General features: G+C 44.1%; 1 protein-coding gene across 1 annotated transcript in view; it reads left to right on the forward strand.

The window, feature by feature from the left end:
- Window positions 1-1,231: 1,231 nt before the first annotated feature.
- The window catches only part of LOC134068481 (teneurin-1-like), a 263,996-nt gene continuing 240,813 nt past the window's right edge, over window positions 1,232-24,414 (forward strand). Inside the window, exons 1-2 of the mRNA XM_062524127.1 lie at window positions 1,232-1,335; window positions 22,657-22,940. Coding sequence (XP_062380111.1) covers window positions 22,724-22,940 — 217 coding nt within the window. The 5' untranslated portion in view covers window positions 1,232-1,335; window positions 22,657-22,723. The remainder of the gene's footprint in view (window positions 1,336-22,656; window positions 22,941-24,414) is intronic.

A 24,414-nucleotide genomic window follows, 5' to 3' on the forward strand; every position in this document is an offset into this window, starting at 1 on the left:
GAAACAGCTGAAATATGCCTGAGAGAAGTTCCATAAAAAATAGATGCTCTCTTGTTGCTTTGAGAGAACTTCTGAGGTTTAGTGGTTGTACTTGAACAGCTGTTAGAATAATTTGCAAGCAGCTCAAACCAGAGCTTTGGGGATATCGTCAACTCTGTTTCAGCGGTTGATATTTTTTCTCTTTTTTTAAAGTTTCATGTATTTTTCAGGGTTTTCCCTCACGCATGAGTCATGTCTGCCGATAACCTTGACTCTGACCAAAAAATATAAAGTGTAGTTTTCAGTAGGCCTATACCAATGGTGTCAAGAATAAGTTTTACACGTGTAGACTCTTTTTGGAAATGACTGGACTGCTTGGAGCCTTGGACTATGGAGAACTATGGTTTAGTAGGATACTCTCAAGTGACAGTAATACTGACATAATCTGTAGGTCAGGATAAAGCATGTTTTAGGTCTAAGAGCTACAGATCACAACATTAGATTTTCTGAGGCTATAGCCTGCTAAAGTGGTAGATTATCATCCTCAAGCCTATTGGTTAGAGTAGCCTATAGCCTACAAATAGGCCTACACAAATGACACTTTAAGGACCGCTTTACACCATTATTAATTACATTATAACTGACTTCAATGTTTTTCAGTTAAGACAATAAAATGAGCGTGGGCCTCTTCCTGAGTATTTCTAATAGTCTTTCTAATTACGGGATAGGAGAAGAATTCACATCGCACACAGCTGGAGGTAACCTACTCACGGACCAGCAGAAGAAAAATGTTTGGATGTTTCCATGGAACATTATCAACTAGGCTATCTGCTTCTGAACATATGATAGGTCTAAGTGTGTTCTCTTATTCAATGTTGATGAGTATTTTTGTTAGTCTGTGTTAGGCTACCGTCAATTTGCTGAGTTTTACCCGCATCATCCAAGCCGGTTAGAAATATACATTCAGTCGCTGTCTCCGCTGCCACACCCCCTTTGCCACAACCCCTTGGTATATTCCAGAGATGCTGATATAGCGAGTATGGGAGCCTGTCTCCGCAACAGCAAGATTTGCGGTTTATCCGTGGCTCTCTGGAAGAGAGCATATCGCTTGAATACATGCCCTCTCACTTCTTTCACGAAGTGCCACTTGCTCTATTTCGTTGCCGCGTCTCAAAATCACTAGATATCTGACGGAGCTAGGTCGCTAGATGTAGCCTACGACTCGCGTCTGCCCACCAAGAGGGATAATACAAAAAAAATAGAAATTAAGGCTAAGGGATTTACATGGTTTTAATAACTGAGCCTGTCTGGACGAAATGGAATGGGACTAACCTGTTATGGCAGCAAATCGGAAAGGTAACAGTTGTTTCAGGATGCCGACGTACATAGCCCACATGTGTTGAAATGAATTATTTCTCATTTTGTTGCTGTCTTTACCTCACATGCGTAACGCTACACTCACACCTGGAAAGCCGTGCTTTGTGATAAGATAACTATGTGGCATTTAAATATAGAGTGTTATAGCAGTACCTATTCTAAAAAGGTCATGGTCCATCTTAAACGATAACACATCTGAAATATACGACGTTTCCTTCGAATGTGTGTATGTTACCGTTTGACTTCTGCAATGCCTCGTGAACGCATTTGTCCCGTGCCTTTTCGCGCCTTAATTAGGCTACTTCTATGTTACATGTTACATTCATCTTGAGGGCAGGTGACAGAAGTGTACACGACAAGTGAATAAACTAGACTGGGCTACTCGTTCGTGTGCCGACTGTCCATCTAGGTGGGCAATTACCATGTGCACAATACACAAAAATATTGCTTTTTGTCGTTTTCGAAATATGTAAGAAGTAGTGTAACAATGTTTTTTTGCCGGCGAGCAGTATTTTAACCAAAGGTGCAGCTATGTAGCGTATAACATTCCATGTTCGAGGTGTGTTCGCAACGTGAGAAAAAAAAGAATGAGTGTTTATACAGGTTGTAATATCGATTTTCTCTTGGGTTGGATTTGCTTTCTTGCAAATGACAAATGTGCCTGACATGCTATGTCTGTGAATTGTCAAATAGATGGGGGCACAAACTGCTCTGGCCATCAGTCCATAAAGGTTTAGCCTACTATAAAATATGATCACTTACAGTGAAAGCCCCGTGAGAAATCCGTTGAACAACGCATTGGAAACTTGGCAAACTAGACTAGATGTAATATTCCTTATTAACTAGCCTACAGTGTTTAATGTTGAGCAATATGTCATTGTAAACATATGATTTCCAACCGATAATTAGTCTATTAAAAGCACATATGATAATATAGCCTACTCAACTGAATAGCATCAGCAGTGTCATTATGGGTCTTGCCGGTAGCCTATACATTTGACACGGCCGTATTAATTAATAGCGTAGGCTACTCATTTAATGTTAACAATTTATCAATACACTGTTGCGAAGATGGCCCCTACTGTGTGATGCCCTTTTGACAATTTATGATATGTCTAATCAAAACAGGTAATGTAGGCTATGCTATGAATCCATCTGAGCCTCGAATCTACCTTGGGATAGACTTCCTCAAAGGACTGTTTTTGATGGGTTCACAAAGGGCATGGTGATCCCATGTTGTTTTTGGCTTAATCTAACGTGCAGCATGATGCTGACTTCGGAATAGAGGGGTGTCGGACTTCTGTGTTATAGTAGGCTACTGATTTCAGCTTCCATCTCAGCCTGTGTGTCTCTCTCTCTGCCTGCAGCAGCAAGCCAGGGGGAGCTCAATTCTCACACAACTGACATACAGCGGCACTGTGATTCATTTAATCCATTTACAGTTGTTATTTAAATGGACGTACTGTTGGTTGACTGTTGGTGTGTGTGTGTGTGTGTGTGTGTGTGTGTGTGTGTGTGTGTGTGTGTGCGCGCGCGCGCGCGGCATGCATATGCTTAGGTCTACGTGTGTGCGTGTGTGTGTGTTTGTGTGTGTGTGTGTGAGTGCGTGCATATGCTCTTCCATGTCTGCTTCGTTCTTTTCAAAGGCATCATGCATTGTCATGCCCACTGATATTACAGCATGCAGCCAGCCAGCCAGCCAGCTATAAGCCTCTGAGAGGTGGTTGAAGCTGTTGTTTTCCCAGCCTCAGTGAGTATTGCTCCGGGTCCATAACTCATGTGCCGTAGCTGTCCCTTACAGTCGAATGATGATATGAATCACTGCAAGTCTACCTGCCCATGAAACCTGCTTTGGCCAACTCCTCTCGTCAACAAAGCACAATGGTTCCTCAGACACTAACTGAAACTCATCTCTCCGTGCATTATAATTAATTTTCATAAACCAGCAGGCAATCTGTCACTGATGTTTGATAGACAGGCATCTGTGTTTGTGCACAATGAAACACCTACACAATAAACGATGCTGTTGACTGTTGTCGTTGGATTGAGTAGGTAGGAAATATATGGTAGCTAACAGATAACAGAAAAAGCCTTGGAAGCCAGTGGATGTGTGCTTAGTGCTACCTCGCTCTGTATTGAGGAGCGTTACATATGATATACTACATTTTCCATGCTGGCTTTCGAGGAAGAACAGTGCCACTGACTTTGCCCTAAACAACTGTTGTTGCCAAACAGCCATAGCAGCTGTGTACTCTCTCTATTTCTTTCTCTCCCTCTCTCTCTCTCTCTCTCTGTCTCTCTTTCTCTCTCTTTGAGCGGTGTATGCGTGTGCCCTCGATTCAGTGTGATAACAAATGTACACTCCGCGGTGGCAGGTCCCAAGAGTCCCTGAGGCGGTTTGAGTGAGCGGTTGACACCTCCTTGGCTTCTCTCCAATGTAAAGTGTCTGCACTTGGGGGTGGGGGGGGGGGGATTAGCACTGTGGGAACATGCAGGCCACAAACACCAGCCTTACGTTGTGTTGTGTTGTGTGGGAATTATTGAGTAGGAGTGTCCGAGGGATGAGAGAAAAGTCTTCTGTGGTTCCTCTTGACGTTTTGTTTGGTTGTTTGTTTCGCTGCTGTGTCACCTTGTTGGCTTTCACGAGAGGCCGATGGATCATAAGCACAGCCGCTCCTGAAATATTTCAAATTTACTGGAGTTTTGTGGACTGCAGGCCTGACAGCAAAGCAACAAAAAAGAAAGAGAGTTGTCCCCACACGCAGTGAGTGTTCCGCCTTCATCACTTGTAAATGTGTGCGGAAATTCATTCACCTTTCTCTTGTTTGTTCGTGCCCTACACGCTGAATGATACGACTGGTGTCCCGCCCCTCATGATTTGGAATGGAATAGCGTATCTCCCACACAAGGCTTTATCATTCCTCATCCCGATAGATCTAGCATTTCCAAAATGGCAGTGCAAATTATTGGCTTTTTGGGACCACTGTGGCAGCTTGTGACCCTACACGGCTCGGCTCTGAGCTTGCCAGGTGGTTTCAAGACACCATATATCTACCAGATAAAAATCCATACACTGATGTGTTTCAGAAGCTTGGCTCTTGCCGTCAGACGATCTATTTCAGTGTCACAATTTCAGGAAAACACATTCTTTCTTGTGCTGCTGCAATGCATGCACTGCCACTGCCTTCATTTTGTGCCTGAGAGAGATAATGCAGATCGTGCTTCATTGGTGTTTGTCACTGAGCTGCAGCTGTATACCTGCGTGGCTGTGAAGCAGAACAGGTATTAGGGGGGAGAGAGAAAGAAAAAGCCTCCAGTCCTCAACCGTCTTCCTCAGGCGAGCGGACGCTTAATCAGGTCACTGTGTCCATCCATCTTTATCTTTTATCAGCCAGTGGCAATCAGAAGCTTGCTCATCATCTCGTCATCTTCACTAATGGGAAATTTCCACGCAGGATCTGCTCGTCGAAAGACCCATTAATTTTCAGCAGCATCCCAGACATAGCTCACTAACCGAACTGTACACCCCGCTGGTCTAGTTGGGTATTAAAACTGCATTTTTCATGGCAATCGGGATATTTCTTCCATGTTTTATCCAGCACCCCTGAGGTCTCCTTTTTATTAGTTGGCTCCACTTGTACATTGGCTTGTCCTCTTGACATTGCGTCACATGAACTGCAAAGCTTTAAAGCTGATCTGTGCAGTATAACCCGCTTTTTTGTGTTTTTGTGGCACTGGAATCTGGCGTTCTTTTAATATGTATCAAACCCTTTCCGCCAGTTGTTCTAAGAACCTCGCAATCACACGGCTGACTAACGCTGATGTGAAGTGCTTACAAAGTACTCCCACCTCATTCACATAGTCATAGCAGGTAGCTAGCTTCCTGTTGGGATTTAGTCTTCATAACTGAAATAAGAAATGTCATCTGTCAAATGCCAGTGTCAAATGTCATCTGCCATGTGGGCCATTCCTATCTTTGTCACATACTAAATGAGGGCCCTTTGCCAAATCTCTGTGGGCAGCCTTTGCATTCTAATGCTGTCTAGTATCTACTCATTTTGTTATCAGTTAGTGGACCCTTAATAGAACAAAACAGTGGGGGAAAGAAATCCTTAATCTGTCCTTGCCAAGTCACCTTTTATTCTGAAACTTTCACACAAAAAAAACAGATTAAATCTCCCAACTCAATGCTTTTGAAAGGCAGCACTTCAAATAGGCCCTCTCACTTGCACTCCAATACTGTAGTATGATGCAGCCTCTTCATTGGCGTCGATGACTATTCTAGTCGAAGGTGTGGTGCCAAAACCCACTTGATTCTAATTGGTGCTTGGTTTGTAGTGTTTGCCAGTGGGGACTAAGATTAAGAACCCTCTTTTTCAAGGGTGCACCAGATACCTCTATTTTTACCTCTGGCCAGCCATCATCCCAGGCTTAGTGGTGCAGCAGCAACCAGTCCAACCTGTCAGGGCTTAAGCAATGTTCACAACCCCCTGTCTGCGAAAATAACCCTGGCCACTCCTGGCCCTTTTTGGCACTCTGGAGTTGGACGGGCAATCGGACCCCCTACGCCAAAACACCTATGAGTTCATCTACCTGTCATTCGTCAGAGGTCCAAGTGCCACTCTTGAAGGCATGTCCAACACCTGGCAGCTTGGCAGAGTGTGGCAATAATAAATATGTTTCTTTTTTTCCATTTGTTTCTTTTCCCCCAGCCAAATTCGGATTATAGTTTTTGAATAATAAAATGTGCTCAGTTTGCCATGATGGCGGCCAACCCCAACAAAGCAAATTGTGCTCTTGATATGTAAATTTTAATGGTTCCTGGCTGTAAAAGCCTCTGGCGGCTTTAATAAAGACTACCCTGAAAATATGTACAGTAGCACCGGTGACTAAGGGTTACTGTATTTCTATTTAGAAGAGGGATTAGCTGCAGTGTGGACTGCTTGCTTTTTATTAACCCTTGTTAACCACAGTACTCCTCCTCATGTACTGCTACTACTTAACCTGCAAATGGCAGTTTTATGTCCCAATAGCTGAGCACAAACTGGGTCTCTCTCTCTCCCCCTGACGTGGGTCCCAGCGTGAGGTGGGTTGTATTTGGATTAAAAACTGCTCTGAGAGACCGCGGCACAGCTGGTGAATCAGTGTGGCACTCCGTTGCAATCCAGAAAGACCCATCAAGGCTAAATAATGTCTCTATAGGAGGCGCCTTCTTTAAAGCGCTAAGCACTGAGTTTGTGCTGCACCTCAAAATAGTGCTCAGATACATGGGTGAGGCTGATGACCCGTGGTATCAAAATAGACTAGACAACCTAAAGCAGCCATTGGCATCACTTTTGACCTGCTAACAAGAGGCTAGATAACGCAGGGGCTAAATAACACTCTACATCCAGCCAAAACATTGGGCAACAGTTCTCTCTTTTTCTCTCTGCCTCTCTTCCATCTGAATGTACTGTACTTGGTTTCTCTCTCCCTCTGTGTCTACTTTTCAAATTTCCAATTTCTTTTCAATATCATGAACCTTGTTATTGCTTCTTTTAGTGCATGAGAATTATGCCTTTCCAGCCAGTCAACGCCCGATTTATTAGAAATCTATTGGCTTCAATTCAATTCCTTGTTAAAGCTACATTAATTCCATGATTATATCCTCACCATTATTAAAAGCTTGATTGTGTGGAAGAAATTAATCGTGATAATCACAGCAAAATTTCACTATGAATCATTTTTCCCCTTTTAATTGATTTTTAATAGTTTGACAACGTCTTTACATTTACCAAAAATCAGCAAGATTTCATGATCACCTGCGAGTCTCATCTATATCTTACTTACAGTAATTTCCAGCATATAAGCCGCATTGTGTATAGGCTGCAGGACAGTGTTTTATGCAAGTTAAAAGAAACAAAACCATATGAACACCAACTGCCCCCCTGTATTACAGTAACCTCATAGCTGAAGAAACTTTGCAAAATCAATGTATAAGCCGAGGCTAATAGTCATTTGTTTCCTCTTGACCATTTCCGAACTGTTAAACTCCTTAACCATACTTTGTACTGTAGATGTGATAATTTGTGGCATCCTCACTATTCATAGGCCTACCTATACCACCAGTGAGTTTATGGTTAAATTACCAAGGCACATCATATGTTACAACGCAAAAATCTACATACATATAATCATAAATGAAGAACCATAACATGAATTTGTCCTCAAACTGTATCAGATTGATACAGATAGATTTTCCTCCAGAGGGGTAGATGGTCCAAGCGAGGTCCTCCCAACATAATATCAGAGCATTCTGCGGGAAACACTGCAACATGACCATTGCTCAGCCATAAGTGCTTTTAGTGCAATTGTGATGTCAAACCAGCATGGTTGAATAACTTGTAGGGAGGCACAAGTAGACTTGATATATGCAGAGCTTCAGCGCTCCGTTATGGGAGAGCTAGGGTCAACACATGGAGCCACGCATGGATTTGCTAGCTCTCCCTTGAGACGAAAGACTACCATAATGGCCATTTGGGGACGAGTCATTGTCGCTAATTGACTAAAAATCTATGAATAGCACACTGGTGTTTTTTTGTGACAAATCTTTGTGTGTGTGTGTGTGTGGTGTTTTTTGTGACAAATCTTTGTGTGTGTGTGTGTGTGTGCCTGTGTGTGCGTGTGTGTGTGTGCCTGTGTGTGCGTGTGTGTGTGCGCATGTGTGCGCGTGTGTGCGTGCGTGTGTGCGTGAGTGTGTGTGTGAGTGTATGTGTGCGTGTGTGTGTGTGTGTGTGAGTGTGTAATACAGTATGTGTGTGTGTGTACAGTGAGTACTTCTGCGTGTGCGTGTCTGTAAAAATGTGTTCATGTGAACTGCAGGCTTATCTGGTTTATAGACCAGAGGGTAAATACTTACAGGCTTACACACTTAGAATTTAAGAGGTTATGACAATACAGAGGTGAAATGGTATAAATGACCTAAGCACATAAACCTGCGTGAGTGTGAGTGTGTTTGTGCGCCTTTGTATGATAAATGTCAGTATCTTTCACCACTCAGACATGCGTGTGGTACTACTGCAGGTCTCATGCTTGTGAATTATTTATCAACTTGCGTCTTAGAAGAATCGTTCTGAATGATCCCGTGGAACCCCCCGATATTCCTTCAATTCTGTTGCCTCTTCCCACACTGCAACCAGATCCTGTTTTGTTGCCAGTGGCTGCATTATTTAAGCCTCCTCAGTTTATGAGTGACAGGCTTGTGGCACAGGGTCTGTCCACTCTCAGCCACTCTCTCTCTCTCTTTTCTTCCTGGCCGTAACCTTCCAAAATGAGTGCTTTTATTTCTTTAACTTTGTTACCTGCCATCCTTTCAAAAAAATGAGTGTATTCCCTTGATTTCCTTCCCCACCATCTCTTCTTTAGATCTTGCCGAATAACTGCTTGATGTTTATTTTGTTTTTATTACTGTATATATTGTGTCTCTTCTCTTGCCACATGGTGCACTTTTGACTTTATGGCGTTTGACTCTAAAAACAGAATGATTTTTGTTTCAGTTCTTTTAGAAAAAAGAAAAAAAAAACAAAGCATTATTTTTACGGTCTCATTTCAGTGTTCCAAGGCCTCTACTCCGGTTAACCGGTTAGAGCGTTACAGAATAACGGTTGATAACATTCCTTTAAAAATGACATTGCCCTTACAATGCCCTGATTTATGGCAGATGACAGCCTAGCTTTTTCTGCAAAACAAGCCCATCAAGGGCAAGGCTACCTGTGAAAAGCACTGTGCCTGAGTTGAGGCATGGGCCGAGATTTGTAATTAGGTAAATAGCCTATATAATATGATATTTGAAAAGGGACAAATAGCCTATTTAATTATGAGATTGCCTAACTTCAGGCACAGACATTTTATTTCTTTAAGCCTTGCAAAAGCCTAACTTATTAGTTGTTTTACACTATGTGTCAGTAATTTATTTGGAAAAGGTGACAGATATTAGTGTTGGATAGGCAAGGCCAAATACTAGCCTATAGTGGAGTCATCGATTCATAAAATCGGACTAAATTTAGCTAATAAAAATGGTCTGGGGAACACTGATATTCCAGGCCTACTGACTTATAAATAATACTCAGTTGGAACAATAAACATCATTATTAATCAGTTATTTAAAGCTCTCTGGAACAAGTGAAATTCATTTTGTTCCTGTTTTCCATTACATTCACCCCAAAATTTAGTTTGTGTCCAGTTTTCATTTTTGTTTCTTTGAGAACCGTTTCTATAATCCCTGCCTATGAGCGCTATTTTTCAGGGTCTCTTGTTGTGGTTGTTTCCTCTCTTAAGTCTCTGTATGTGGGATTTGGTGCTCCCCTCGCTGTCTGTCCTGTGCGCTGACTCCGGTCTCGCCGGCGCATGTCTAGATGACCATGTCAACATCATGGCCTCTGCAGCGGCGGGAGTGACGGCGGCGGCGGCGGTCGTGTCACATGTCACTTAGCCACGCCGCGCGGCGCCGGTAACAGCTAGTGCCTTTCCGCCACAGTGGCATGCGGGCTCCCTCCGGGTGTAAGCCGACTGAACAGCCTCCCTGCCTAAGCAGCAGGCACGTTTTTAAAAGGCTCCCTTCGTCCCGCAGGCTTCCCTCCTGCAAATTACTATCTTATGAGCGCAGCAGAAAACACAATTACTCAGCAGCTTTCCCCAGACGCACACACACGGGTGCTCTCTCATCTGCTACTAGCGCCAGCGAGGCACCCTGTGCTGCTTCTCTCTTCCTGATATTAGGATACTAATTTGTAAAGAGATTGAGAGAGAGAAGGAGAGAGAGAGAGAGAGAGATGGAGGGATAGAGAGAAGTAGAGAGAGACTTTCTGTTCAGATGGCCTTGGCCTTGGTATTGTTATGGCTGTGTTTGCAGAATTTATTTCACTTTAATGGGACAATGTCCATGGGAAGTCTGGGGCTGAACCATTAGGATGTTTATTTGTTATTCCGTCATGATATTTCGTAATGACCCTTATCTCACTCATGAGGATCAGTTAGTTCAGACAGAAAATCCCCCAGGATAAAAGCAAAACACACTATAATATACATATTTACTCTATGCCATGAGATAAATGTTGCTGTTAAGTCAGATTTTCCCCTGCTCTCTGTTAGTGCATTATCCAAAAAGGACGTAATAGTGTCATGCCGCCGCTCATCCCACGGTTTAGTTAGGAAAGGCAAAAGAGAATATTTGAAGAACCTTGCTTGGAGCATCCATTACTTTATATTGCATCTACCTTCAAAGGAGTCCAGAAATGCCCGTGTAAATATTTATCAGAATGATAATATGAGGGAGGGCGCATCTAGATCTTACCAGCAGTGGCACATTGGAATCACTCAGGGGCAAGAACCTAGACCTTAGATATGGTACATTAGCTAATACATGTTAGTGAGCTGGGGCATATATATATAGTACTGTATGTTTATGTGTGACTCAACTCAAAAAATGATGCTAAAACACACATAATGGATGTAATTATGAGGTATGCAGTGTGTAGCATCTAGTGCCACTAACTGTGTTGTTGTTCATTCAGATCCAAAGTCAGGATAGATGGTAGCAGCTGTTAACATAATCAATCAATCCCGTTGCTGGAAAGCAGATAGCTGAGGCTTTGATGATGGTGGTGGTGGTGGGAGGAAGGGGACGTGTTTGTGTCCTTTCCCTGCGTCAGTCAGTCAGTCAGTCAGTCAGTCAGTCAGTGTCCTGCCCAGCCTGGCCTGATGAGTCTGATGTTGTCAGTGCTGGAGGCTTCCTCGCTGCTAGTGGTGAACCAGCTGTCTCGGTCCACAGCTGTCTGCCTGCCCGCCCGCCCGCCTGCCTGCCTGCCACCGCTTCCAGGTACCGCGTGGGACATTGCGCAAGGCAGACAACCTAGGGTCTCCAAGGTCACACACAGCTTTTCTTTTTTTTTTTCTCTCTCTCTCTCCCACCCAGGCCAGAAGTAGCTTAGCAGCCGCTCACCTCCGGGCCCATGTGCCCTTTTAGTGCTCCATATTTATGGGCTTGGATCGTGAAAAGGAACAGGAAGTACAACGATAGTGACTGTTTGGGGGGGGTCAGAGAATCTCTCTCTCTCCCCCTATAAGCGTTAATGTTGGCGAGTGACTCCCAGTTGTCCTGTAGACAGGGGGCCGCAGCGAAGCGGACGCGTAAAGAGGATAAATGGCACGCCCTCGCACACATTACAACAGCATCTGTTTGATGAAGTGCAAACACAGCAGCCTGGCATCTGCCAGGACCTGTAGCTCGGACTGAAATCAGGTATTAATCAAGTCGCCCACGAACAAAATCTCAGAGAGGAGAAATCAATTTTTGTTTCCGTCCGAACGTATCGGGACATAAATCGCCCATGACTGCAATACATACAACTTTGGCTGTGTGCGTCAGAAGAACTGGGAGAGGAGGCAGCTGCAACAGAAGCAAATCTATTGCATTTGTGAGGCCAACAAACGAAGGTCTAATTGTTTCACAGATTTAACTGCTGCATTGACCTACTGTAAAGAAAGCAACAGAAAGCTGTAGATGCCTAGATGGATGTGGTTAGAAGATGGATTTACAGTACACTTGATGAATTTAAATGTTATTCAGTAGGGGATCCTTGACCAGAGGTCTTACTTTCATATCTTGCTCTTTTTTTTTGGTGAAAATGTTGTATAGTGGGAATAAGGGGAGGGGGTGGAGAGGGGGGCATGCTGTACATGTTTCTTGTGCTGATGAAAAGCCGTACCCAGCGAGAAATGAAGGGCAAATATGTTTTCAATTCTTGCATCCAGCTGGGAAGATGAAGTGTGAATGTCAAACTGACACGGTACATGTGGACTGACTGACAATATTCTGAGTCACTTGGCGGTGTAATAACAACGCAGGCTTCTCCTAGCACACATGTTTTCTTCGCATGTCACTGTTTGATTCTCTTACGCTTGTCAGTTTTTCAGATTAAAGTCTGAATTGCAAGTCAAGGTCAGCATCTTGAGTCAGGTACCTTTGCATACAGTGGAATATTTCCTTAGAAATCCCATGCTCAGTGTGTAACAGTATCATATAGATCATCCCCTTCATTCAGTATTTCAAGGACCTTGACTTATCAATTTTGGAGACTTGGAGACTTTCCGCAGTAGAAGCTAATTGGCAGCTTTATATAAAATGGGTAGCCTATGAGGGTTAAGTTAAGACCGCCTTAAGAGGCTGTCTTAAATATTAGATATCTAAAAAGATTAGACTCGGTAGGGAACATATTCATAGTATCTACTGAGTCTATGATAAAGTAATTCACACTATGGGACCAGATGAATTGTATTCTCCAGATCATGAATTTACAAATGAGCGTATGATGGAATGTGACTGCAAGAGATGGGGGTGAAAATGCTCAATAATATCCCATTTGTATCTCCGGTCATGTGTACATACACTGTGTTTCGTAATCATCTCTTGCGGCATAGCATCAGAAAAGCCAATGGAAGATGCACTGTTCATATTGACTGTACTGCCTTTATAATCTGTAGGTGTTGATTGTGAGGTGGTGAGTGTTGCAAGGTAAGCTGTGCACGGTATCTTCGTTCTCACAGGGCAATGAGCCTGGTGGAAAGGGGGGAGGGGGGGATGGGGGGCAATTGAATCCAGGGGCTTGGTGTGAACGACAAGTAGCTGAAATCAGCATTTTGGTCTCACACAATTGAGAGAGGGCAGTGAAGGCGGAGGAGAAGCCTGGTGAGGCAGAGAGGTCCGTACGAGGGTCAGGAGCACAGGGCCTGTATGGGAAAATGGAAGTCACCTTTGATAGTGACTTACTGGTCCATACCAACTTGACTCTTATAGGATGCTGACTGACCAGATATGCTGGTTTCCATCGAATGTGCTTAGTGGTATGTGCTCTACTTTGGACCTGATCAAAAATGGGTGAATGTGCACACTGTTTGGGTTCTGATTTCTTATTGTATTTTTTTCTCTTTGTTTGTTTGCTAATAATAACCCTGAACTCCTGTGTATATTTCTTTCATGTGCTGAAATTTAGATTCGGTCCAACACCCAAACAATCTCGGCAACTGGTAGGACTCGATCAAAGTTATTTCTCACACTGCAAGGATTTGTGATAGCACACCTCTGGCTGCTTCTCTCTTCTCCTCTCTTTCTTTCTCTCTCTCCCTCCATTCCTCCCTCCCTCTCCCTTAATGCTCTTTCTTTATTTATTTCTCTCCTTCCACCTCTCTCTCTTGCCCTCTCTTTCTCTCTCTAGCTCTGTTTCTTTTTCTCTGCCCTCTCTCTCTATCATCTTCCATCTTCTTCCCCCTCCCTGAATTTCCACACTATTCACACAGGACTCTGTGATTACTCTGCCAGATTTCATGCATACATTCCGCCGCTGCTAGAAATATGAGCGACATCAGCTCACCGGACACATACAATTTGCCCTGCACATGTGCCTATTAACCTCATAACCTCGGTTTCTGGAGGGGGGGGGGGACGGGGGACAGCATTGGCCCGGCTGCAATGTCTGAATGACGAAATGCATATACAGAGGTTAAAAACAAGGTTATTTGTATCCGAACCATGAAATGATCACACCCCTCTCTACCCGTCGTATCGTGAGCGTCTCTCTCTCTTTTTTTAATCCGTTCTGCAACATGTGTTCGATACGCTGACACGTGTGAGCGGAGGGTGAGAGAGGGAGAGGGATTGGTGTGAGAGTGATGCATGCCATATTGACATCTAATCTGATTGTTGTTTGGCTGTCGCCTGGGCTTTTTTTTTTCCTTCTTTTTTTTTTTGCGTCCGGAGATTACGGGCCCGACCAGCTGTGAAAATCCAGACAGCAAGAAGGGATTGCCACATCACTTGCTGCTTGAAGCAACTGGGCTATAGCAGCAGCCGCAGAAACAGCAGCTTTCAACGATTAATTTGCCTCCTCTTCCCTCGAGAGCAAGGACCCAGAGTTTGGCTCCTCGGTGTCCCCAATACACCAAAAAAAGATAATATTAATTAAAAAGCCTGTTTTGTTTGTTAGGCTCGTCATGGCAGGCGTCGGGGCTGTTAGGCAGGCCAAGTTTGAAATGGCCTTGTCACATGCTTGGGCTGTTGTGTTGGACTAACTGCGGCAACAGCTTGCTTATTAACCAGCCATCAGAGGGACGGCAAAGAAACACACACACACATGCGCGCACGCACACACACACACACACACACACACACACATGCACACATTACTGACATGAAAGTCTCTCAGTCTCCGTGCTTTTCTGTGGCATTTGCACATTCTCAAAGGCACTAGGAAATGGATCCTTTTTTTCACTCTTTTACAGGAGTGGTGATTGCTACCCTTCCTGCGCAAAAACATTTATTTCATCCAAAAGGCAAAAAGAACATACATGAATTCATATCGCCCGAGAAGAAGAACAGAGAACTATGTGCTCTTTCGATATTTCTCTACGGATTTACTGGATTTCAGCTGGCATGGAAAACAGGAAAACCATACAAAACAAACACGCTTGAAACTAACCATCACAAATCCTATACCAAAACAAGCAATGTGTTTGCACAGTTCCACAGCACACACAGATAGAAACTGTGTTCAACTCCATCTCCTGGAAAGATGTTAGTTGGGAGAATTCAGTGTCCAACGGTACAGTATTACTGCCTGTTTTACGGGAGTGCCAGTTCGTTGGAGCATCAAGAATCATGCAGCACTGGTTGTTTTCCTGGAGAAATAGTCCTTACTGGCACTGAATAAGTCTGTATCTGGAGAAATTGTAGGTATCTCTGCAAAAGAAAGGGAATAATGTTACATTTGATATCACCACCACCAGTAACATTTCTATACAATGATGCCTACTTCAATGAGAGTAGAAAGCAATATACAACCATACTGTACATTACATATGTTACGTAATGACTATTACATACGTTATAGTCCCTTGTGCCAAAATCCAAGGTAAAAACATATTTTAAGAAGCCCCTGCCCAAATTAAGTCAAAGAAGCAAGCTAACCACAAATCTGGCAACCAATGGATACCAATGGCCCTTGTTCAATCTGACAAAAAGCAGTATGTTAGACTAAGCAGTAATGTGGTACATAATACTGTATTTGTTGTGTCTATACAATATCCATATGGTTTACAATAGTTTTGTTCCAGTAAGAGATGGATGTCCAATCATTAATAGTCAACACGTGATTTATAGATCAAGACCCAGTTCATTTTGAAAGCATATTTTCATTTCAGTTTACTTTCACTGGTGTTGCATTGTGCCATACAGTTCTGCAATCATGTGTGAATGTTGCAGCTGCGTGGAATTAGAATGCAGTAGTGATGGCCGACTCTGAACAGTGTTGCATCAAATATCCTCTAGCTTAATGATCCGTCCCTGGTTGCATACTCTTTAAAGTTCTATAAATTTAGTTTAGGTGTTAAACCTGCTGCGATAATTGCTTTAAAAACCTTCAGTCATGTTTAGTGCCTAAATTAGTTGTGTAATTTCACAGGGGCTGGGATAGCCTTAGTGTTAGCGCTGGCCAATGGCAGTGTTTTATACTCCGCAGTCATGTCTACCCATTTTAGCTGCCGCTTCTGGCTGCGGTAAGAAGCATCTCTCAGCAGGAGAGCTGGAACATAATTGTCTCTGAGCTTCGGCAGGAAATGTTTCATTTCTTCGTTCGGGATTGTTGGCCAGCTGTGTGTGTGTGTGTGTGTGTGTGTGTGTGTGTGTGTGCGCGTGCCTGCCTGTGTGTGTGTGTGTGTGTGTGTGTGTGTGTGTGTGTGTGTGTGTGTGTGTGTGGTGTGTGTGTGTGTGTGTGTGTGTGTGTGTGTGTGTGTGTGTGTGTGCGCGGTGCGCGTGCCTGCCTGTGTGTGTGTGTGTGTGTGTGTGTGTTTTCCCTCTCTGGTATTTGATAATACAATAAATTGGAAATATATATATATATACTGTATATATTAAATAAACCAGTATGACATTGGTGTTGTCTTAAATCTTGCCAGTCTATTCCTCCAGCAGTGTGACAGCTTGGGCCCATGTAAAAGTGACGGGATTGGCATAGCATTGCTGCAAGCTGACATACAGTACAGTACCCAGGTCCCGTCATCGGAAGCATTCGTGGTCCTTGTCTCTCACTCCTCGGGTCCCCTCAAAATAAAAATAGTCAACATTGTGTCATTTTGACAACAGCTGACCGCTGCATTTTGGAGGCTTTTACTGTCATTTCAAACAGGTTATGAAAAACCCGGCCACAGCGTGTGGGAAAAGGCACCACATACCACATGTGCAATGTGGCATATGTGTGTGTCATCCTGAGATGTGTCTCCCAACAGTGGCATCTGAGGTGCGGATGGCAGCCTCATTGTGGTGCTTCCTGCAAACAAAAACAAAGACTTACAAACATATGCCTGGCTAATGACTTCCCTAGATTATTATCACTTGCTTTCTTCCCATTCATCATCTGAACATCTGGCTGGTTTTTTTTGTTGTTGTTTTTTTTCCCCACGCACTGTCGTCATGTGAAGACAATAACACACAAATAAACAACACCGTGCGCTCTTGGGCTGCCCTGACCCCCCACGGAGTCAAGCCAGTGACTCAACAACAGGTGTCGGTTTCTCGCTCGCTCGGCTTGCCGCTGGACTCTTTCTAAAAGAGCTTCTCCATTTTCCACAGTCATCTGCCACGCTGTAAATTAAGTGTCACCGAGTTCAAAAAGTGTGAACGTTATCCTTGAAATGCCAGCCCCCCCCCCTCTCTTCCTCCCTCCACCCTCCTTTTTTCTCCCACACGTTTCTGTCCTCTCGTCTGTTCGCTTTCTTTTCCGCCTCTCTCTTTTCCCTCTCCTTTCTGCCGGTTTTTTTTGACACTCAAGTTCCTGCGTATGAAATATACCGCCAGGCCGGGAGCATAAATCTGCCTTAAGTGCAGCCACTGGTACATGCCTATTCATCACCCCCCTAAGTAGAACATAAAGCATGCCAGCATAGGTCCTCTGCAGTTACACATGCAGAAAAGGAGGGATGATGAAGCTGTCAGATGCTTCCGTCTTTCATTACGACACCAACATAATGGCGGATTGAGGAGTGTGTGTGTGTCTATGTGCAGTGTGTGTTTGTGTGTCTGTGTGTGTGTGTGTGTGTCTGTGTGTGTGTGTGTGTGTGTGTGTGTGTGTGTGTGTGTGTGTGTGTCTATGTGCAGTGTGTGTGTGTGTGCGTGTGTGTGTGTGTGTGTATGTGTGTGTGTGTGTCTGTGTGTGTGTGTGTGTGTGTGTGTATGTGTGTGTGTGTGTGTGTCTGTGTGCGTGTGTCTGTGTCTGTGTGTCCTTCTCCTCTACTGTTGGGTTTTGCGGCAAGGATGTGTTTGTCTTCTTGGCGTGCTGCAACAGAGCGCTTATTAATAGTCCGGTCAAATCTAATTGATGTGACACGAGGAATTCTCACAGCTGTCTGGGCCATGTTATCTTTCTTTTCCACCAGTGCCCTTGTGGGAAATCAGAGGCGAGTTAAAAACAAGTTAAGACTTCATAATTAGTTTGTTGAAGGCTTTGCGGAGGCAAGGGCACTGGAAACGAGGTGTGAAGGAGCGGTACGGCCCAGCCCCAGCCCCCTGCCCAGGTTCCAGATATCGCCCCTCAACCATTTTCATTGTGTAACCCCCATTGATTTTTTTTCGTGGCATAAATAAAACGGCAGGGAAACATTATGGATTGATGTGCTTTGAAAGCCCACACCTTTGCAGTCTCTACTCCTCTGGGTTTTACTTGTTTTCAAGCGTTCAAAGGCATGGGCCAAGTTGAATAAATAAAGCCAGGCAGCAGACAGTTGCATTAATTAAACTGATGGATCATATAGCAGCCAGGCCACAAAATTAGTTCCATGCGTTGGATGTATGCGATCTTAGAGCGCGTTTCTCTCATTTGCCGTGCTTGTGGAACGTACGGGAGCCCTGTAGCGTCTGTAAATTGGAAAGCAATTTGTGTGGAAATGTCATTTGTGACTTTTGTCTGTGCTATCGGTGGGCACGCACTCCCAAAGACTCGTTGGCTGTGAGCAGTGCGCTGTGAGTCTCATCATAATAACAATTAATAAATGCATTCATTTGCCTCTCGCAGAATAGGTCTCGGAGATCCGCATGGCTGAGCTCTATTACTGCCATCTTAAAGTACATTCATCTCCGGCACAGTTTTGCATTTCAACTCCGTCAAACTGACCCAAAATGGACGATCGTAGAAGCGCTCGCTCTTGTCCCTCAGGTTTGTGTTTACGAGAGAGATGCATCTCACATCTGTGGCTGCTCCTGAGGAGCTGGGTGTCTAAATATATCAGCCTTGTCTTCAGATCACCACAGCGGTGCGTCTCTTATGCATGACATGCCCGGTCAGGCTGTCAATACCAACTTGTCAATGATGCCAACCAACCGCCCGCACCGTATCCATTTAGAAATCCTCTCTTTATTCTCTGATAAAAGGGGGGGGGACGTTTCGTTTTATATTTAGGGTTGTCTTATTCCGAGATTGGATCTAGCAGTGCTTATATAAATGTGCCATGTCTGTGATTTTCACTTCACAGAGAGCGAGAGAGCGAGTGAGAGAGAGAGAGTGCGAAAGAGAAAGGGAGAGAGAGGCAGACAGGGTGAGCATCGTATTGCAGAGACTACCAGCCTAGCTTGAGGAGTTGCAAGGCGCAAGGATGGCTTAGCAACATTCGAAATGAGTTTGCCTCCAGGAACAAGCTGATGGGTGTTACATCAAAATGGGAAATCAAGACACCTAATGGGCACCCCACGGTGGGGCAGAATTAGAGGGAATAACCTCAGTCAAGACAGCTTATAGGCATTAAAGGAACAGGCCTCAGAGGGCTCCGACCTCCACAGGGTAGGGAAGGGGAGGCTGGGGAGGGGCAATGGGTAAGAACGTGGGTGGGGGTAGGCAGTTAAGGGGTGTGTGTGTGGGGGGGGTAAGAACATGGGTGGGGATCGGCAGTTAGGGGGGGGGGGGGGGGGGGGGGGGGGCAGGGAGTGGGCTGAGGGTGGGCTGTTGATGGGAGGGGGGATCCATATCCCAGTGTGCTCATAACAAGATGCCACCAGAATCTGAAAGAATGAAACCTTGTGGATGTTTTAAAAATGAAATTCAATTTGCATGTGTGTGGGGTTACGCCTCTGGCAATGCCAGGGTTGTGTCAGTGTCTAGAGGGTTATACAATTTGATTTTTTTTCTCATCATTACGGCGTTATTTTATTAATTTTCATTCACATGATAATTAGGCATCGTCATAACTATTCAGATGTTTACACCGCTAAACTCATTAGTACTAAAGTTGGCGCGGTTATGATTTTAAACTGTTTACTACATTACATTGTGTTCACTTTGCTTTACTAACAGGGTAGCATACTGAGGATTTGCATTGTAGAAACGGGGAAAAACAGCTTTAAATATGACATGGGTTGTTAATGGTCCTTTAATCGCGCTTGATATACACAAGGAAGGAAATGGGATTCTCCTATTGATCTCTTGGAGGTGTTGTTCAAAGCCATTTGCTGGGAAGAGATTAATCAATTAACTCCAGTTCACTATTATCCTTTTAAAGCATTAAGCATAAAGCAAAAACATGTATTGAGGCTGAACCTTTTGTTCAGAGGGTTGCCATTTGGCCCTCTGCTGCTTTTGATGGTTAGCCTGTTAAGAGTTAAAAGAAAAAAAAGAAACTCAGATGGTTACAATCAGTTTACAAATGAATGCATTTGACATGATTTGCACTCGGAACAAAAGTTCAGCAATATGTTTTTGTGCTCTGCTTGTTAAATCTTGCTATATCTCTCTTTTTTTTAATCTCTCGACCTGAAGTAGCTGGGGATGTTGATGCTCTGGTCTTTGTTCTGCGGCACTTTATGCCCGAGGATGGCTCTTTTGCCTAAGCCGACGGATTAGCACAGAGGGTTGGTTAGCATGTTCCTGTGCAAGCTAATGACCCTCTCATGGCACGGCCAGGCAGCAGAGGCTAACACGCATGCATACTTCACAGCGCAAGGCTTGTGGAAAAGCATGGCACCAGAGAGCGAGCCAAAGGCTAACGCCTGGAGCCGCCTTGCAGCCCTTAACCAGAGCCAGACCCGCGTGTGTAACAGGCCATGGTAAATTTTACAACAGCAGGCCCAGGTTTGTGCTTTGGCTCTGTGCATTCCCAGCTCATGTTTAATGTGTATCCATTTCACCTTGAAATCGGCAAGGAAGTGTTTATTTATACTGTACATTTTTCATGCACAAAGTGCAACACAGATCACTTTATATGCACATGAATTTAAGACATATGCCATTACAACAAAATTAAATGAGTTTGTTGGTTAAATTGAATCAGTTGAATTGTCCATGGGCAATGAGGGGGAATCCCTGGGCATGAATAGCAGATAGTATGGTGTCATTTAAGAGTAGCAACTGTCCATTTTGTTGTTTGTCCATTGTGCTGTTGTTTTTGTAATGCATGGCAGTAGTCAGAACAATAATAGAGATCTCACCTAGTCTGGCTATCACCATACTAAGCTCAATCTTTGATTGAACATTAGTCTGGGGAGTCTGCGCTTTATTTCAACTGCACGGGAGGAGGGGCGGGATCGTTCAAATCATGACTCTGTACGCTTGGATAATCCTTCGACCAATCAAACCATCTTTTGGATAAGCTAGTTTGTGATTGGAGCCAAAGGTTCTGGCAGGGAACAGAGGAGATAGATGTGCAGGTTTTCAGCCTGGGCTGCCGGTCAAAATCCAAGCTAGCTTCACCCAGCCTAGGTGTCAGCAGCTTCATCCCTTCGCATGAACAGCATATATGGTATAGTATGGTGCCATTTAAGAGTAACCTCTGTCCATTTTGTTGTTTGTCCATTTTGTTGTTTGTCCATTGTGTTGTTTGTCCATTTTGTTGTTTGTCCATTTTGTTCTTTGTCCACTGTGTTGTTTTTGTAATGCATGGCAGTAGTCAGCACAAGAATAGAGGTGTCACCAGCTCGCTAGAGCATTATATCTACCATAAGTCTGACTTGTGGGAGGAAAAAAGTACATAAACAGAAAAAACGAACTCAATAGCAGATATGATAAACGCCTAAGGCATGACTTGCTTCAGCTGTGCATAGGCAGTGAAATTGAACTTATTTTCTCTCATCTTGCTAATGGGCCATACAAAAGTCTAACACCCAATTAGTCAACTAGACAGTTCTGGGGTACAGACTTGCAATGGTCTTGCAACAGCAGAGGCAAGCAAGGGAGCACATTAAGAAGACTTTGATTGCCGTGGTTGTCTCAAATTATTTCTAATTCGTCAGTTGCCCATTGAGAGAGTTCAGTATGCCACGGAAAAAAAAAGTAATTAGTATTCATATCGAGTATGATGAAAAAAAATCAGCAGGGGTATATTTAGGGAAATGCAGACTCTTTTTTTCCGGCTTGCTAACCGCATCCAATGGGGCGGACTTGCACTGGGCAGTGTGTGTTATGCAGAATAAAAGTATCAAGTGCATTGCGGAAAGGTCAGTTGTAAGTGTGTCTCCGAACAAACACGTGTGATTAGTCGAATGCACCTCCACTGTATCGAACTGGCCGGCTACAGTTGGCTTGATATATAGTTTTCCAGGACCTTCTGAAGAGGTCAACGCCGCCATACTTTGTCTAGATGAGAAACGAGCCCCATCTCAAGTGCTATTTAGCAGCATTTTTCCGCTGCCCCCGAAACGGTTTCTAATGGCCTGTGGTAGAGAGGAACGTGATAGCGGCTAATATTAATGGAGAATATATTTTTCAGATATTGTTTCAGGCGACGAGATTAATCATTATTCACAAGTGGAGGGACGTTCCATAGAATGTTAACAAAGGCACCGGAAGGTTCTTTTGCTCACCAAAGCAAAAAAAAAGAAAGCCTTGCTCCAGAGGGCAGTTAGAACGGCTGCTGCCTGACATGAAGGATTCACTGTGTTCAGATTAATGCAGATCTCAACCTGTAGCAGGGCACATCTATCTATCCAGCTCCGCAGAGTAATAAGAGTCCCTTTAGTGAAATGCAAATGAGGCAAAAAGAGGTGCTTTGATAATGCCGATGGGGCTGAAGATCTTGTGAATCGGCCCTAGCTGGGCCATTGTCATGAATTAATAAACACAGAAAAAAAACGCACCTGTCAGAGGAACATCACTACAAACCGCAACGTTTAAAGTATCTAGATAAACATTTAAACAATGTCTTTCTCTCTTTTTCTCTTCCCCTCTCTTCCTTTCTCCATCTTATCCCATCTCTCTCTCTCTCTCTCTCTCTCTCTCTCTCTCGGCTGTTCAGATTCCCTTGTGCTCACCATAGAGGAAAGATATGAGTGAATGAGCACTTTCGCTAGACCTCTTCGGACATGGAAGAGATGGATTCCAAACCGTACCAGCCACTGTCGAAGGCCCGCCACGAGATGGAAATGGCCTACACCAGCTCGTCGGACGAGAGCGAGGACGGCCGCCGCAGGGCAAAGTCGTACACGTCCAGGGAAACGCTCCCAGACTACAGCCAGGAACTCAGACTGAACTACAACAGCCACAGCAAGAGGCAGACTACATTCAGCGAAACAGCACAAGGTGGGTGCTGCCAGGGGTATTTCATGTGTTTTCGTGTTTTGTTTTATTATTATTCTTCTTTTATTTATCTTTATATCGTTTATTTTATTTATGATTTGGCTCAAAATGGCTGCCACAAAAGACAACATCATCTAAAAAACGAACATTATTAAGGTGTGATGGGAAGTATTTTAGTTCTTTTCCCGAGGTCATTTTTTTTTCCACGCTCTGAAAATGGGTCAGCCTCAAACCTTATTGGCCTCAGATCTAATGGAAATAGAGAGGTAGTTAGAGGGAGACAGACAGAGAGAGAGAGAGAGAGAGAGAGAGAGAGAGAGAGAGAGAGAGAGAGAAGAGAGAGAGAGAGAGAGAGAGAGAGAGAGAGAGAGAGAGAGAGAGAGAGAAGGAGAGAGATAGAGAAGGAGAGAGAGAGAGAGAGAGAGAGAGAGAGAGAGAGAGAGAGAGAGAGAGAGAGCAGAGGGAGAAAGGAGAGCTAAACTGAGATGGAGGAAAAGTGGGAAAGGGCCTCCATTAGGTTTTGATGGATGTTGTTCTTGTGGGTCTCGTCCAGTAAACCCAGAGATCACTGATTAGCAGTGGTGAAGTAGGGGCATGGCGAGGAGTTTGATCAATAGATGGCCTCTCACATCCGTTCCCTTACACTTCCCCCAGCACCAGAACAGTCTTAGCTCGGCATCTTTCACGCAGGGCATCATCAGGCATTACATTATGTGCTTGCATGGCCACATCAGGACGGGAGCTCAGACCACAGATCAGAGAGTGCACGTCTCTCTCCGCAGCTCCGGAGTGGTAATTACCTATGACAGAAGAACGCTGAAGCTGTAGGTTTAGTTTCTGTTGTTCCTCCTGTTGTACTTTCATGCAGCAATGTTCTAAATAAAACAAGAACCCGCGCTGCTACAAATGTGGCTGGGGAAGGGGGAAAAAAAAAAAATCTAATAGAAAACAAAGGAGAAAGAAAAAGGAAAAGAGTTATGAAGAGATTTCAGGCAGCGATAAACATCCCATTTGTAATACTTTCAACCAGAAAAAAATCCAGCGGTGTGGAAAGGCATGACTGAAATGTATTTGACATTTCATTTTATCTTGGGTGAAAAATACTTTTTCCCCCTTGCAAGTAAATATTCATAGATGTTGATCTGTTCCTCAGGCAGAAGCCAGCGTACCAAACGTGTGGGAGGCCCGGAACGAGCAGCGTGTTTTTTTTTTACGAGTACGCCATGGACTGCTTTTCAAAGACCCTGTCTTTCCCTTAGTTCCTTGCATACAACATTGTCTTCATCTGAGCCAGTAGAAACACTGCAGCCGGGGCTTGTGAACAGCAGCACTGTGAGAGATGATTGCTTGTTAGCCCAGTCGTTGCTCATCAAGATGGCAGCCGTCATAATGAGACGTACCGGTTTCCGTGTCGTGCCTTTTTTGCTCTTTGATTCAATGCCTGCTCGTTCGGTTAGGAGGACCCCCATTTTTTAAA

Source organism: Sardina pilchardus, chromosome 21 (genome assembly GCF_963854185.1).
Source record: "Sardina pilchardus chromosome 21, fSarPil1.1, whole genome shotgun sequence".
NCBI classification, from domain to species: domain Eukaryota; kingdom Metazoa; phylum Chordata; class Actinopteri; order Clupeiformes; family Clupeidae; genus Sardina; species Sardina pilchardus.